This window comes from Oryctolagus cuniculus, chromosome 13 (assembly GCF_964237555.1).
Source record: "Oryctolagus cuniculus chromosome 13, mOryCun1.1, whole genome shotgun sequence".
Lineage (NCBI taxonomy): Eukaryota > Metazoa > Chordata > Mammalia > Lagomorpha > Leporidae > Oryctolagus > Oryctolagus cuniculus.
In genome coordinates, this window is record NC_091444.1 from 103,001,880 (window position 1) to 103,019,687 (window position 17,808).

The 17,808-nt window shown below is 39.4% G+C and overlaps 1 protein-coding gene across 3 annotated transcripts in view; it reads left to right on the plus strand.

Moving 5' to 3' along the window:
• ANKRD26 (ankyrin repeat domain containing 26) overlaps window positions 1-17,808 on the plus strand; it is a 112,551-nt gene that overhangs the window by 80,991 nt on the left and 13,752 nt on the right. For all 3 annotated transcript variants that reach the window (XM_051820961.2, XM_051820963.2, XM_051820962.2), the window contains 10 exons: window positions 258-395; window positions 2,388-3,344; window positions 4,974-5,126; window positions 7,383-7,453; window positions 8,170-8,263; window positions 9,797-9,909; window positions 11,129-11,258; window positions 13,453-13,743; window positions 14,556-14,773; window positions 16,318-16,543. In XM_051820961.2, the coding sequence (XP_051676921.2) occupies window positions 258-395; window positions 2,388-3,344; window positions 4,974-5,126; window positions 7,383-7,453; window positions 8,170-8,263; window positions 9,797-9,909; window positions 11,129-11,258; window positions 13,453-13,743; window positions 14,556-14,773; window positions 16,318-16,543 (2,391 nt within the window). The remainder of the gene's footprint in view (window positions 1-257; window positions 396-2,387; window positions 3,345-4,973; window positions 5,127-7,382; window positions 7,454-8,169; window positions 8,264-9,796; window positions 9,910-11,128; window positions 11,259-13,452; window positions 13,744-14,555; window positions 14,774-16,317; window positions 16,544-17,808) is intronic.

A 17,808-nucleotide genomic window follows, 5' to 3' on the forward strand; every position in this document is an offset into this window, starting at 1 on the left:
TGTAATGAAACTACTTGAATGTTTTGTAAAGAGATTTCATTTTACAATACCATCTCTGCCTGTTTTATTGTTTTTGATGAATTTTGTTGTAAATTTTCTAACTGAAATTTTAAGTAATTTATGTGTGACAAAGGTTCTAATGCTTTAATGGTTTGTTCCTTTTAACAGATTTTTTTAAAGGGTAACTATTCCTAAGCAAGCATGTAGATTTTTTCCCAGTTATGTGGTACCAAAAACTGAATGTAAGTTATCTCCAGGTTATGGAAGAACGAAATGACACCCAGAGGCAACTTTCTCGAGAACAGAATGCCAGGATATTACAAGATGGGATTCTGACCAGTCATCTTTGCAAACAAAAAGAATTGGAAATGGCTCGAAAACAGATGAATTCTGAGGTATTTTCTTTAGTCACTTTCAAGTCTGTGTCTGTTTTTGTTGTTTTTGTGTTTAAACAACTGCATGCATCCTGGAAACTATGGAGAAGTTTAGACCATACTGTGCATATGTAAGGATGGTGCTAGTGGCCACACATTCGGGACCAGTTAGATAATACAAAGTTAATTCAATTCTGTCTCTCATAGTCAAGTGGCCTCCCTCAAAGAAGGGAGTTTTAATCCTTTTCCATAGGAATTGATATTTCCAGATCTCAAAACCCTTGCTGCTAACACTATATGCTCTAGTTTCCAGCAGTAATTTCACTCCCTTGTTACATTAATGGGAACTTAGTTTCAGCAGTAGGAAAGGAGGAAAAGAATGCCATATCAGAGACCACAATTTGGTTGTTATTCTCACTTTTTGTTTTAAATATTTATTTAATTGAAAGAGTTACAGAGAGAGAGAGGAGACAGATCTTCCATCCACTGGTTCACTCCCCAAATGGCCAAATGGCTGACCAGAAGCCAGGAGCTTCTTCCTGGCCTCTCAGATAGGTTTCAGGGGCCCAGGCACTTGGGCCATCCTCCACTGCTTTCCCAGGCCACTAGCAGGAAGCTGGATCGAAGTGGAGCAGCCAGGACTCCAATGTATGCCTCTATGGGATGCTGGCAGCAGAGCTGCTGGGTCACAGAGCCAGACTCTGCTCTCCTCACTTTTGAGAATAACAATTTGTTCCAACTGTTGTCCTATTTTAGTACAAGGAACTTTTGAAAAACATGGTAAGCCCTAATATATACTTAGCGATAATTTATTAAGTATTTTGTTACCAGTAAAACAATTCTTTGTATTGTGTTCTTTCTCATTGTTTCAGACATTATACAGACAAAACAAAAATTACAGCCCCAAATGATCTCATGGTTTTCTAAGACTTCTATAAATTTTATCTTATTTACCGTTAGTGTTTTGAAACATATGCCATCTTTAAAAAAATTTTATTTTACTTATTTGAAAGAGTTACAGAGAGAGGTAGAGACAGATAGAAGTCTTCCATCCATTGGTCTACTCCCCAAAATGGCCAATAGATGGATTTGTCGATCTGAAGCCAGGAGCTTCTTCTGGATCTCCCATGCAGGTGCTAGAACCAAACACTTGGGCCACCTTTTGCTGCTTTCTAGGCACATTAGCAGGGAGCTGGATTGGAAGAGGAGCAGCCAGTACTTGAACCAATGCCCATGTGGGATGCCAGCACTGCAGCCAGGGCTTTAACCTGCTGCGCCACAGTGCCAGCCTCCACAGCACCTGCCCCCGCCATCTTTTATATTTGTACATTTATACTATAGAAGAGAAATCTATATGAATACAAAAAGGTATTTATATATTTATACTACCGAGGAAACATGGAAGAACACTAGAGTTGGAGTCAGAAGACCTAGGAAACTACTGCAGTGTGCTCATATTTTCAAATTCTCCTTTTCAGAATTATAATAAGTTCATCAGTATATGGAGAAGTACCTCGTACAAAGTCCAGATTTATCATTTACCAAATGTCATTCTTAATAACTGACTCTGAAAATGTAGAAAAGCAAATTATCTATAGATTATTCTCAGGTAAAAGAGACTTAAGGAAGTTTTGGAAATTTCTTCTGTTCAAACGTTATGCCTGCTTAAGTGTTTTACACTGGGATGGATATATAGGTTAAATAGCTGAGTGTTAACCTGATTTTAATGTCAGATTTACTAATCTTTTATGCCTTTGGTTTACTGTAATTCAATAACGTCTTTGCCCTATTTAAAAATCTTGCTTCTGTTTTCACGAATTCATCATCTTCCATTACATTTTTTAACTGTTGAGAATTTCTGCTTCTAAAAGGTTTGAGCTTTTGGATCCAACTTTTTCCAGTTGGATACCCACTTATTGCAATGCTTCATTGTTTAAATACACACAGATTCTTTAATTTCAGAGGAAATCATCTCATTGAGTACCAGCTAAAAACTACCTTTGTTTTACTTAGGTTTTTGATAATCATGAGAAAGAAAAAGATCTGCTATGTAAAAATCACATGTTGCAGGATGAAATTGCCATGTTAAAACTTGAAATAGACACAATAAAAAGTCAGAACAAGGAAAAAGAAAATAAATATTTTGAGGACATTGAAATTATAAAACAAAAGAATGATGAACTTCAAAAGACGATAAAACTGAATGAAGAAACGTTAACGAAAACTATATTCCAGTATAATGGACAGCTTGACGTTCTGACAGCTGAGAATGCAATGCTAAATTCTAAACTGGAGCTTGAAAAACAAAACAAGGAAAGACTGGAAACAGAAGTTGAATCATACCATGCTAGACTGACTGCTGCTATACAAGACCATGATCAAAGCCAAACATCAGAAAGAGACCTGAAACTCGCTTTCCAGAGAGCAAGAGATGAGTGGCGTTGTTTACAGGACAAAATGAATTTTGAAGTCTCTAACCTCAAGGATAGCAATGAAATTCTTTCTCAACAACTTTCTAAAGCTGAAAGGGAATTTAATAGCCTAGAAATTAAGCTCCATCACACCAGAGATGCTCTCAGAGAAAAGACTTTGGCTTTAGAATGTGTCCAAAGAGACTTGAGCCATACACAGTGTCAATTGAAGGAAATGGAACATATGTATCAAAAAGAACAAGGCAAAGTGAATAAATACATTGGAAAGCAGGAATCTGTAAAGGAGAGATTGTCTCAGCTACAAAGTGAAAATATGTTGCTTCGACAGCAATTGGATGATGCCCAAAATAAAGTTGAAGGTAAAGAAAAGACAGTAATTAGTATTCAAGACCAATTTCATGATATTGTAAAGCAACTCCAGGCTGAGAGTGAAAAACAAAGTCATAGGTTAGAAGACAGAAATAAGGAGTTAACCTCTGAATGTAATCATTTAAAAGAAAGACTGTATCAGTATGAAAATGAGAAAACAGAAAGAGAAGTAAGTATCAAGACAAATATTTTTCACACTTCTTGAAAGAATTCATAACTTATTATGGCTACATAGGAATCTGGTTGAATGTGAAAATATATAGGTAATAAATGTATCTTCTATATTGTCTTGGAAATATACCTTGTTTCCAACAAACCAATGTTAGACCTGAGAGATTCTTTGTAATGACACTGTGTTACCTCTGAAATTTTGAAGTTATACATTGTTTATGTTCATATGTGTAGACCAATATTAACAATGTTCATATTGCTAAAGTAACTTTAATGTTACCATGTTGTCACTTTCTAAGACTGTGATGAAGTGAATAACAATGCTCATATCTAAAATGAGTATTTGGAAGTTAAGATTCTGTTAATCAGCTTAACTTGACAGCTCATTTCTGACTTCACAGTTGAAATTCAGTATAAATGCTGGATCTTGAAATACACTTCTTTGTAGTTTTTTATATATTTTCAGTTGGTTTATTTTTGTGTCAATTTGACTAAAGTCAGAAAATATACCAGTCTCATATCAAGTGTTCTTATGGCCTCTCTTTTTTTTTTTTAAAGGCATCTACTTTTTATTAAATCCTAATTTGGGACACATGTGAATTTTAGGAAAATTCTATCTGGTTTAATTTTTTCACTTTTTTTAGGATTTATTTTGAACACATTTTTACAAATAATTTTTACTTAATATTTTTATTTCAAGGCTGAGTTACTATTATTTGGATATAACTTTGTCCTGTACAAAGATAATTGTAGCTGTGATTTATTAATTTGGCATCAAATCCCCATTTTCAGACTAATGAGAGGTTGCAGAATTCACATACTGCAGGAATGGAGTGAGCTGTAGGAGCTGCGGTCAAGAAGGAAAGTGGAGGCCAGGTTTCCTAGGGCCTCTAGAACAGGATTCGAACATTTCTTGTACCTCGAGATAGGATCTGAGCAGAAGATCGCATATGAGAGCAACTCTGAAGTTAATTTGAGCCTCTGATAACAAAAAAGGGAAAACATTCCACAGGGTAGAATTTACTGCCACTGGTTCCATCCATATATTCATGCCTTCTTGACTTCTAAGGTTTTTAAACTTATCAGGAGAGAAATGGGTAGTAGGCTGAACCTGTTATGTAAGTAACGTAATATTGACTGGGCAGGAACATAAACACTGTGCCCTTAACTGAAGTCAGTAATAAACAGGGATGTATATGCATGAGGAAGAGATGAGCTCATGTTTGTGGTGATACCTTTCAAAATACAGATGCTCCTGGATGTATGACAGGGCTGTGTGCTGATTAAACCACCACTAAGCTGCAAACACTGAGTTTTCACCTCACCTCAGCATCCTGTCTTAGCCACAGAGCGTGGTGTAGGGTGTGGTTATACCCTTGTGACTGCGTGATCGACTGGGAACTGCTGCTGCCCAGCGTCAGGAGGAGGTGTCCTGTGGCATATCACTAGCCGAGAAAAAGGTCAAATTTCAAAGTATATTTTCTGCTGAATGTGTACCGGTTTTGCACCATCATGAAGTAAAATTATAATAAATCAAACTGTCATGTCTGGGAGCATTTGTATACATCTTTGAATATTAATATAATATCAAGGCAACTTATAACATCAGTAACAAATGTCTTATCAGGTAGTTGTAAGACAACTTCAACAAGAACTGGCTGATACTTTAAAGAAACAATCTATGTCAGAGGCTTCACTGGAAGTTATAACACAGTATCGGATTAATTTAGAAGATGAGACACAGAACTTAAAGAAAAAATTAGACAAAGTCAGCAATCAAGTACGTATGAAATTTCATGTAATAATGTGTATTCTATAGCTGGTTTAATAAATTAAAATACTTTTGTATTTTCATTATAATTTAGTACAGTTTTATTATCTTTACAATGTACTTATGCCTCAAAATTTTTCTTATAATTACATTCTTTTTAAAAATACCTATAGGAAGGTAAGAATTATACCTAAATCCTCATGTAAGCTGACTTGTTTTCTGTTAAACAGTATTTTTAAAAAATCTTTCTACATATCTCTATATATAGTGATACAATTAGAGGATAACATTAAAGGGATGTTTCAGAACATTTTTATTTCTTACCTTCTGTATGTGGATAATCTATATATATATTTCATATATTTCAGGATAAGTTGTACAGAAAGGCCATTATATTGTGCTCCAAATTGCAGATGTTTTCAGTTAAATGACAGTCTATTTGGAAAGTTAGGCATTTCTTTCCTTTCCCTTTCATTTTAGAGATGCCATAAAAGGACAGAATTATTTAGATCAAGAGTAGAATATGGGGCTGGCACCACCACAGCTCACTAGGCTAATCTTCCGCCTGCGGCGCCGGTACCCCAGGGTTCTAGTCCTGGTTGCTCCTCTTCCAGTCCAGCTCTCTGCTGTGGCCCGGGAAGGCAGTGGAGGATGGCCCAAGTGCTTGGGCCCTGCACCCGCATGGGAGACCAGGAAGAAGCACCTGGCTCCTGGCTTTGGATCGGCGCAGCACCTGCCGTAGCGGCCATTAGGGGATTGAACCAATGGAAGGAAGACCTTTCTCTCTGTCTCTCTCTCACTGTCTATAATTCTCTCTCTGTCTCTCTAACTCTGCCTGGCCAAAAAAAAAAAAAAAGTAGAATATGCATCCAAAATTGAGAATTGTGGAAATTTGCCTAGATTGTGCCACTAGATTTTTTTCTTTTTGGGGAGAGTTATTTTTGGCCATGGCAGAATTGTCAGCTACAGAGCTAATGCTCCGATTTTCACATTAGATCACTCAGACTCCTGTGTGAATATGGACCATATGGGGATAAGAGTTGAGGCAGGCTGACGAGTGGGAATGTATCATTGAAGTCTAGGAGAGGGAACGGCTACTGGATTAGGGCTGTAGCCATGGAGGTGACAGGGACTGGCTGGCTGTGTGAAACACTGTAGAGGTGAACCACAAAACATACCCACTGGATGTAGGTAAAAGGGAACAAGAAGAATCAAGAGTAACCCTTATATTGTTAGCCTAAACAACTGGAGACTGGTGGTGCCATTTAATTAGACAAGGAAGATTTGGGGATAGAGTGGATTTTGGAATAGAAAAACTTCTGCTATGGTCATGAAGTTGCAAATAGGTAAGCAATGCAAGAACAAGTCTAAAACCCAGGGACGTGCTGCCTTGAGTCATAAATTTGAGACTCGTTAGCCTATGTGAGAATATTAAGTCTGTAGGAAATTCTGTAGATGGAGAAGCAGAAAGTTCCAAGTCAGAGATCTGGGACAGTGTGATAAGTGTCACAATCCTGACGGAAATATCAAAATGTAGAACACGAATTCAACAATAATGCTAATAGAAAATACAGCTCATTACGAGCCATGCGCTCTTCTAAGAGCTTTAGGCGCATCGCCTGATTTAATCTTCCCAGCATTCTAGGGAGGTGACTACTATGATTAATTTCATTTTAGAGAAGAAACTGACACAGAGAAAGTTAATTTGCTGAACACCACACAGCTAGTAACTGTGGAGCTGGAATTCAGACCCCGATATTCTGGCTTCTATGTAGTGGATTACTGCCTCTCAAACTATTCCATGGAACAGCTGGTAATCATCTAGAGCATCATGCTGATTTTTATAATCACTGTAATAGGTGTGGTAATCCATATCTACAAATAGTTCAAATTGTTGGAGTGATAATGCTTGCATTACAACAATACTTACCATACACAAGGTAATTTCCATCTTTCCCATTTGACCAGTTGAGTACTTGATACATTAGTTTTATTTTTAAATTATATTTTAAGAATAAAACTAATATGTTTTCATCCGAGAACAGGGATCAGTAAACTTTAAGGCTAGATGGTATTATTTTAGGTGGTAGGCCAGGAGATCCTGTTGCAACAATTCAACTCTGCAGTTCTAGCACAACAGTAGCCAGAAACAATATGCAGATGAAGAGGTGGAGCTTTGTTCCTGTAAGACAGTTACAAAAACAGGTAATGAGTCAAACTGTACCAGATTATTAGTAAAGTTTTTTTTTATTTTTATTCTTTTAGTTGCAAGAAGCACAGGACCGAAACACAGAGCTTGTACGAGACGCCGAGAAGATGCAAGATCACCTGCAAAAGTACAATTTAAAGTCACACAAAATAACCTGAGTATTTATAAAGCAAGCAACCAGTGGTATTTGAAAATTATATCAGTCGTGATAATAAAGACATCTGTGTGAAGCCAGGGAAATGTTTCCATTTTAGTATATTTTGAGATGTATCTTTTTTATATTATCCTTAAATTTTCCCATTATCTATAAACCACAGCTAGAAAACATCTGAAAATCATGCTTCTCAAAGTTTTTCTTCCTAGGTTTTTAAATTTTTTTGGTAATTTTTTAAAACTTATTCTTTATTTATTGAAAGGCAGAGTTACTGAGAGTCAGAGATCTTCCATCTACTGATTCCTCTGCAAATGTCCACAATGGCCAGGGCTGGGCCAGGAGCCTGGAACTCCATCAGTGTCTCCTACATGAGTGGCAGCGGCCTGGCCACTTGGGCCATCTTCCACTGCCTTTCCAGGCACATTAGCAGGGATCTAGACCAGAAGTGGGACAGCTGGGACTCCAGCCAGCGCTCACATGGGATGCCAGTGGCATCACAGGCAGCAGCTTAGCCCAGTGTGCCACAGTGCAGCCCCGAGATAACATTTTTAGCATACATTAAAGTTCAAAAAATAAACAGCACCTTTTTAAGGAATTTATATAATTACACCATCAGATGTTCATTTGGAAATTATATGGTATTTTGTTTAAATTGATGTAAGAATAATTACTTTAAAATTTAATTTTAGGCTTGAAAGTGAAAATTCTGAGTTAAAAGTTACAGTCAAAAAACAAGCAGGCAAAATTGAACATCTTCAGAAAAGTCTATTATGTCCTAGTTTGGTAAGTCAATCTCTTCATTTCTGTCATGCTAAAATTTTCCACTCTCTAGTGGTAATGTGTAAGGATATTTTAGGTAATATGAAAAGTCTCATTGATGAAAATATGTACTGTATTCATTTAATAAAAATGTTATATTCTTGCTACTACTAGTGCAAGGCCTCTTGAATGAATTCATAAAATTATGATTTTGGAAGTAAGATAATTTAAAAAGTTATGGTAGTCTATACACAGTATTTTGTGTATGTTACATTTTGTTCATCCATTCATCCATCTGTAGATACTTGGGTTAATTTCACCTTTTGACCACGATGAATAATGCTGCCGTGGACATTTGTATCCAACTGTCCAACTGTCTGAGTCCCTCCTAATATTTATATTTCTTTTAAAATGCCAAGAAATTTGAGTAATGGCTTCATCTGCATTTCTGAATTTCTCCTGTTATCTAAGGCTGCCATTATTTTGAGAATGCATTACTTCTAATGTTGGGAAGCAGAGGAAGCACAAACTGACTCCTGTTGCCAAATGGGAGTTGAGTGTGCATCCAAAAGGACTTCAGAAAAAGACTCCCCTCAGGTCGTGTCTCCAAAAGAAAGCAGAAAGTAATGATGTGCCCTCTGTCAAGTTTCGCCATGTAACAGAAAAGCAGGACAAAGTATGCGGGTGACTATCTCAAGAGTGAGGGTGCTTCCCAAGATTAGAAAACAGCACTGCACTCAGAACAACAGCCATAAGCATCAACATAAAATGTGGAAGATTAGCTGTCAACTGGTTAATCCATACCAAAGAACATTCGTGAGTGTGTGCTTGAGGACACCGTCCATGGGAAGTGAACCAGGTGAAAGTGTACAGACCAGGCAACCTGGGCTGGAGCCTTGGGTTTTAAAAGTTATAGAAAAGGACAGCACAAAAATCCAGGGGTTTGTGCAATTAAAATGAAGCAGGGTTAGAGGAGCAACAGGGGGGAGGGGAGTGGTCACTGTGAGCTGTTAAGCAGGGTAAGGACTCAGAGGGTCCTGGGTGACCCTCAGGATTTTTGTATTGGAATTTAGTGTAAAAAAGGACAATCTGACAAAGAAACACAACAATTAGATCTATGGATGCCTCTTTGCATTAAAGAATATTAGAGTCACTTGAATGAGAGAAACAAGATAATAGAAAATCACAAGAATGAGGCAAGTTATGTATTTCATGGAGAAGAGTTAAGCCTTGTTTAAAGAGAAATGAAAGGTTGAAGCCCATAGAAGAGTCCTTACAGGGACACAGTGTTGATGTTTAGCTCCTCCTTCAGTCTGGTAAGGAGCTAATACTTAGTGTTTAATGAACAAAAACCTCTCCTTAACAAGTCAATTTGGGCAATTTAAATTCCAGAAAAGATAATAAAAGTACAAACCAATTTGAGTGGTTTTCTGAAAAGTCTTATTTTTCATTTCTGCTTGGCATCAGCTTTACTAACTGCACTGATGAACTCTTGAAAAGCAATACTTTTAAGAATGAGTCTTTAGGTTTTAAAAATGCTTAAAATTTTTTTCACAGTCTAAGGATGAAAAGGAACAATTAAAGGAACTCACCGAGTTAAAACAATCTCTGGAATATAATTTGGGTGAAGAAATGAAGAAAAATGGTGAATTAGAAAAAGAGATAACTGAGTAAGATTTCAGTCTTTCAGATTTCACCCATTCTTTAGTTGATTTAACTATGATTATTTTAGGAAAGCCTAAATAGAGTCGTTTTTATCTGCATTTTTAGAATCATTGTATTAAAATTTATTTCACAAACTTGCAGCACCATCTGAAAGCTTTTTGAATTCCAAAATTCAAAAAGCTTCTATTTAATGATTTCAGAAACAATAACAATGCCTTTGACACATGTCAGCTGTTCTTTTTGTCATCTCCCTTGAATTTTTACTTCTCAAGATGGTTTTGCTCTTTGGTTATATTTCCTTCTTTTGGTATTGTCCTTCCCTTCAGCATTCAAATATGCAAATATAGGAAAACTAGTATCATTAACAAAATAAAAAATTATCATAAATTATCTTTTTTTAAGCCATAAAACATGTTATTCACACAAACTCATTTTCCAGATATCTCTCATGTGAAAATGAGGTACACACATGAAACTTGTTTCTGTATATACACACATAAATCTTGTACATACAAAAGTATGTGTATAATTTGAAGAATGAAATCAAATTTACAAAAGGAAAGTTTCCCATGCCCCTAGCCTGATAGCTTTTCTAAGTGCCTCTGAGTCCTTGTTTGTATAGATTCCAATCAATGTTTGTCATTTATCTTGTTCCACGTTTTCTCATCCTTCCTAGTGTAAGATGGCGCTAGTGGAGATCTCCAGCTCTCTTACCTGTGTCTTCAGATTTCCTTTCTTCTAGATCTCTTTTCTCCATTCAGACTTCACAGATGTTCTCTCTTGTTCCTTTTCTACTTTGGATGATCTTGATGTTTTGTGTCTCCTATCTTCTTGTAGACTGGGCTCAACAGATACCACATGTGTTTTTCTGTCTGTTGAAAACCATCTATAAGCATGCGTTTCTTCATTACTTTGGATACTAGTATCTGGGTCAGCTAATATTAAAAACAGGTTAATGTTTTAATATACCAAATTGCATATTCATGATTTATAATAACTATATTGTAAACATTAATTCTGTCTACAATATGTCAAAAGGACTTTTTCTATATTATTTACCTAAGATTAGAATTATATTCAAATGCTTTTAATGATAGATTGAAACAAATAAGGATAATTTATGGATTTCTTTTATGTGCTAGAACAAAAATATCTGTTTAAAAAATTATTAAATGTTTACTCCTAACATCTTCGATTTATACCCCACTGTGTACACCCCTGCAGATTTAAGAAACTCTTAACAATGACAAAAACGAAGTTAAGTGAATATGAAAATGGGGAGTTTCATTCCCTTGGAGATTTAAAAATGAGTCAGCTTGAAACGGCTATTGAAAATAATATGCTAAAATACAAGGTAATTCTTAATTCTTAATTTGGGGGCTAAGAAAATCACTTAATTTGGGGAAATATAAGTTTCTCAAAGCTTAGAGCGGTGAAAAATGTTTTATGATCTTCTATAAAAAGGACATACTGTTGGTTGTCTTAGGTCTTAAAACCAGGCTGGAAGATCTAAGGCCAAGCAGTATGTTGGGATAGGAATCCTAATGGCCTGAAGATTTGTGCACTGAAATATCTGATTGTTGATGTGGGCGACTGGCTGGAACCTTAATGGGTGCAGGCAGCTGAACACCTATTTAGAATACCTAGGCTGTCATTATAGCCCATGCTCCCCACAACTTAGGGGATGGGTCCCCAGGGCAAGTAGTCTGAACAGAGAGTCTTTTCTGAGTTTTCTTTTTTCACTAATTACTTGAGAGGCAGAGTTACAGAGAGAAAAGTTTCTGATCTGCTGTTTCCTGCCCTAAACAGCCGCAACAGCTGGAGCTGAGCCAGTCTGAAGCCAGGAGTTTCTTCCGGGTCTCTCACATGAGTGCAGGGGCCCAAGCATTTGGGTTATCTTCCACTGTCCTCCCGGTGAATCAAGAGAAGTAGCCAGGACATGAATCAGCACCCAAAGAGGATGCCAGCGCCGCAGGCAGTCTTAGCCTACTGTGCCACAGCGCCAGCCCTTACCTAGGTTTTCTCACTCTTTGACCTTACCTTTTCATAAGAAATGACCTGGGTTTCTGGCTGAATAGTTTCTCAATCTGTGTCCTTCCTGGAGAACTTCCAAGGTCCAAAAGCCTCTCTTCAATCTTACCCATCTCTGTCTTTTAATGCAGGCTAGCCAGCAGTGCTCTCGCAACTACGTCTTTTAAAAAACACTCGTGTCTCCTGTGAATTTTGTTAGGGTTCATGTCATTAGAAAAACCAGTCGTCTACGGCCATACCACTCTGAATCTGCCCCATCTCTTCTTCTGATCTTGGAAGCTAAGCAGAGTGGGGTCTGAGCTGTGGCATAGTAGGCTAAGCTTCCGTCTGCGGCACTGGCATCCCATATGGGTGCCAGTTCAACTCCCAGCTTCTCCACTTCGAATCCGGCTCCCTGCTGTTGATGGCGGCCCAAGTGCTTGAGTCCCTGCAACCACGTGGAAGATCTAGAAGAAGCTCCTAGGTCCTGGCTTTTGATTGGCCCAGCTATGGCCATGGCAGCTGTTTGGGGAGTGAACCAGCAGATGGAAGACTTCTTTGTCTCTAACTCTGCCTCTCAAATAAATCTTTTAAAAAAAAACAACATTTGCAATTTAAAAAAATGTTGAGGGGTTGATAGTGTGGTGCAGTGAGTTAAGCCACACCACCTGTGATGTCAGATATGACAACTGGTTTATTTCCTGGCTGCTTCACTTCTCATCCAGCTTGCTAATGCACCTGGGAAAGCAGGGGAAGATGGCCCAAGTACATGGGAAGACCCACATGGAGTTCCCTGCTCCTGACTTCAGCCTGGCCCAGCCCTAGCCACTGCAGCCACCTGGGGAGTGAATCAGTAGATGACACGCTTGCACACACATGCACTCTCCTCTTACTGCGTCTTCCCTGCCACCACAGATTCCTATCTCTGTAACTCTGCCTTTCAAGTAAAATAAAATAAATCTTTAAAAATAAAACAGGCAGTGAAGATGGGGGGAAAGCAGGAAAAGAATTTCTCAAAGTGTGATTTAGAGCTATCTTAAGGAGGAAAGACATGAAAGTGACAAAAATAAAAGCCTGCAGCAAGTGAAAATGATAAATGGCAAAGGTGATGAAAATAAAGATTAAGAATCTACTACAGGCCGGTGCCACGGCTCACTAGGCTAATCCTCCGCCTTACGGCGCCGGCACACCGGGTTCTAGTCCCCACCCGGGGCGCAGGATTCTGTCCCGGTTGCCCCTCTTCCAGGTTAATCCTCTGCTGTGGCCCGGGAGTGCAGTGGAGGATGGCCCAAGTACTTGGGCCCTGCACCCCACAGGAGACCAGGATAAGTACCTGGCTCCTGCCATCGGATCAGCGCAGTGCGCCGGCCGCAGCACACTATCTACTCTGCCTGTCCAAAAAAAAAAAAAAAAAAGAATCTACTACAATACAGTAATATTGTATTGCAACTGAATTTATTTCAAAATTTGTTACTGGCTTTTTGTTAGACTGTTCTCAGCCTACTCCCTTCATTACCAAACCATGTTATTTTATTCAGATTGATGATCTCAGAGCTAAACTAGAAACTGCATCTTCAAAATGTCTACATCTGGACACGACCAATCAAGTTCTTAAACAACAGATGTTGTCTATGAAAGCACAACAAAAGAAATGTGAAAAGCTAGAGAGGAATAAAAGGAAATTGGAACAAGAAGTAGTCAACCTCAGAAGTCTGATGGAAATGAATATGGTAGACCGTGGTCAAGTAGAACAGTATAAACGAGAGGTTGAAGAAAGAGCAAGACAGGATATAGTCGACAAATTAAAAGAAGTCAATCTCTTCTTACAGGTTAGTTTAATACGTATTATGCTTTCATTCCATTTACTGTAACTCATAGTTGACATATGTGAGGATATTGTATGTTTCTCTTAGGGCAGTTTGTTTTCTAGATTCTAGAAGCAAAGTGGCATCTGCTTCTCCCTTTGAATATCTGCTTCTTTCATTATAACTAAGCTGATCTTTCATCATTAAGCCTACTTGGCATAAATATACTGTTAGAAGGAAAAGAAAAGAATATGTCTTAGAAATTATGCCATCGTGGGGGCCGGCGCTGTGGCATAGTGGATAAAGCCACCGCCTGCAGTGCCATCATCCCATATGGGTATAGGTTTCAGTCCCGACTGCTCCACTTCCAATCCAGCTCTCTGTTGTGGCCTGGGAAAGCGGTGGAAGATGGTCCAAGTGCTTGGGCCCCTGTACCCAAGATGGAGACCTGGAAGAAGCTCTTGGATCAGCCTGTTTCCACAGTTGTGGCCATTTGGGGAATGAACCGGTGGATGGAAGACCTCTCTCTGCCTCTGCCTCCCTGTAACTCTGCCTTTCAAATAAATAAATCTAACGACAATTAAAAAATTATTCCATCCTGAATTGTTCTAAGGTGCTGTTCATTCCACAAATCTTTGAATGATCAGTTATATGAGTATTAACATAAGATTCTGTTTTATTGTAATTGAGATTTAATTCAGTGGATGTTTAAGATAAATATTTTTAAATTTACATTTCCAACAGTGCTGAGTCACTTAAAACTAAAGGAAACATTACATATACACTAACTCTCCAGGTTGTAATTATTTTTAAAATGTCTATTTCATTTCCTTTAGGCACAAGCAGCATCTCAAGAAAACTTAGAACAGTTAAGAGACAGTAACAGTGCTTCCATAAGGAGTCAGATGGAACTCCGAATTAAAGATCTGGAATCTGAACTCTCCAAATTGAGAACTGCTCAAGAAGATTCTAATAAAACAGAACTGGAAAAATATAAGCAATTCTATCTAGAAGAATTACAAGTTAGAAAATCATTGTCAACAGAACTAAACAAGTAAGTCAAAATGCAGAATCATAGAAAACAAGTTAAACTCATTAATGTGGCTCAACGCATAACTTCTGTGAGACAAGTTCATGAGTGTAGCAGGAAATGAAAGGTGGCTAGACTATAATTTTGGAAAACGTTGATAAATGAACTTACCTTTAAAATTTTAGTCCAGGGCAATTTATATAAAAGTGAGTAACTTAGGGAAGATTACAGTGTAACCCCATTGTGCTACTGCTTCTGTCACAGTCTGGCACTGAGTAAATTAGCATTCCTTGACTGTGATCATTGGTGTTCTCACTGTAAAGGCTAGTTGGCCTAAAGGCACTTTCTAGTTTTCCACTCATGTAATAGCAAAGACTGATATAGAGATGAAGAGAAGTGTGATACACAGGAGTTAAAACAAAACCCTGGTCAGCTGGGGATCAAGGTGAAGACAAGGGCAGGTTCCGCCTGTGACGCCATGGTACTCAGATCTGAGTTCACTGCCTTTCCAGCTGCTCTAGTTCCTTCTCATCACCAACTCAGCCCTCTCGTTCTCACCTAGAAGTTGTTGCTCTGAATGACTGCAGCATGGCAGATGCTTCCTAGTTTCCCCCAGGTAACGGGTAAAGCATGCCGTGCTAATGAAAGTAAAGCTAGGGACCAGGTGCTGTGGCCTGCAGCGCCGGCATCCCATACGGGCGCCAGTTCGAGTCCTGGCTGCTCCACTTCCCATCCAGATCTGCACTGTAGCCTGGGAGAGCGGTAGAAGATGGCCCAAGTCCTTGGGCCCCTCCACACACATTAGGAGACCTAGAAGAAGCTCCTGGCTTCGGATCAGCTCAGCTCTGGCCATTGCGGTCATTTGGGGAGTATACCAGCGGAATGGAAGACTTCTCTCTCTGGCTCTGCTTCTCTCTGTAAATCTTTCAATTAAAATAAAAATAATTCTTCAAAAAAAGAAAAGAAAGTAAAGCTGAAAAAACATCTTTGAGGGATAGGTTTTTAAATTCCTAAGTTGGTTCATGACACAAAAGTATTTCAGCCTTTTTTATTTATGTTTAAAGATTTATTCATTATTTATTTAAAAGGCTGAAATGGAGAGGCAGAGAGAGGTCTTCCATTCACTGGTTTACCAACCCCCCCCCCCCCAATATGGCTACAACAGCCAGGCCTAGGCCAGGCCAAAACCAGGAGCTTCCTCTGGGTCTCAGGATCCCTACTTTAGCCATCTTCAGCTGCTCTTTCTTCCTAGGCCATTAGCAGGAGCTGGACTGGAAGTGGAGCTTCTACCAGGCCTCTAACTGGTGCCCATATGGAATGCCCGTGATACCTTACCCTTCTGTGCCACAATGCTGGGCCCAGGAATTACTTGTTAATGAAGAATCCCCCTAAGCTAATGTACTATTTTAGAGTTCACTGAAAACCTATACTTGTGTACAGTGGGAGTGCTCTGATATGTTAGTGTTAAAGCTCTGTTTAATGGGAAATTCCATGTACTCTGGCAATATTTTAAAAAATGAGAGTCCTTTAAGTAATCCTTTAAACGTCTCACTTGTGCATCTTCACAGGACTAAGGAGAGGCTGGCAGAGATCCGTACCGAACTCCTCCTGGAGAAGCAGCAGAGGACTTTACTCAGCACCCTCACCGGGAGGCCAGTCCTAGAGGCTCCTTGCGTTGGAAATCTCAATACTAGTCTAGTGCTCAGTGGCAGCCTTATTCCAAAAGAAAACTTCCTGATTCCTACCTCAAGACCACAGCCGTCAACTAACAGCATGGATGACTATCTGACCAAGGTTAGATTCTCTTTTTTTCCTTTGGGCTTTAAATTTTTTATATATATCTTTCTTATTTTTAATTTGGTAAGTTACTGAGTTACAATGACTTATACATGGTAAGGACATTACTATCATTGTCTCACTGCCTAACTCTGCCTTTTTAAACAATATTTATTTGACAGTTACAGAGACTCGAGAGTCAAAGTGGTGGAATAGCAGGGAGCTTACTGCTCTAATCTAGGGGAAGATAGTTAAAAAAAAAAAAAAAAAAAAAAGATGGAGAGAGGGCAGTCTCAGGAAGAGTTAGGGAGAAAATGGCAGAAGAAACTCCATGCAAATTAGAGACACTGTGGACCTGTGTGGAGGGTGTGGATACGCACAACTCGGGACCCCAGCAGCCAGGTGCCTCAGCACCAGCTTTGGAGTGAAGTGACACCAGACTGCAGCGGCCCAAGCCACTGGCAGTAAAGCTGTAGGAAGAGCCTGGCATGAGTCCAGCTTATAGCCCTGTGGGGGACAGTGTAGTTATAACACAGAGGGAAAAAAGCAGGGGCACATTTCTCTGTCCTTGACCACTTGGCCCCAGTGTCCTGTAACTAGCCAAGACAGGGCAGGTGCCATTTTGGACACACATAGTAGCTGCACCAGCTAGTGTCCTTGCACCCAGCTAAGATGTGACAACTGAGTCTGGATGGGAGAACTGACAGGGGGCTAGGAGCTCGTTCCTGTGAGAGCCATGTGCACTAGACTGTGAAAACACTGGCTGCATGGGAGGGTGCAGGGAGTGGCTAGGACTTTGGGCACTCACTGTGGGTGGCTCCTTGATTCCCTGGTGAGGATCATTGCTGCAGGATCCGTGTTCACACTGAGGACTGCATAGATCCCTTGTATGGTTCCTGTGGCAGGCGCGGATGAATAATGTACTCATTGGGGCAAGCACCCAGGCATTGGTCTCCCTTGAGAGCAGGTAAGTGTAATAATATGCCAAACAAACAAACCTCCCCTCTGATTAAAAAAAATTTTCTGGGGCCCAGCACCGTGGCTCACTTGGTTAATCCTCTGCCTGCAATGCCAGCATCCCATATGGGTGCCAGGTTCTAGTCCCAGTTGCTCCTCTTCCAGTCCAGCTCTTTGCTGTGGCCTGGGAAGGCAGTGGAGGATGGCTCAAGTGCTTGGGCCCTGCACCCGCATGGGAGACCAGGAGGAACCACCTGGCTCCTGGCTTTGAATCAGCGCAGTTCTGGCCATAGTGGCCATTTTGGGGGTGAACCAACAGAAGGAAG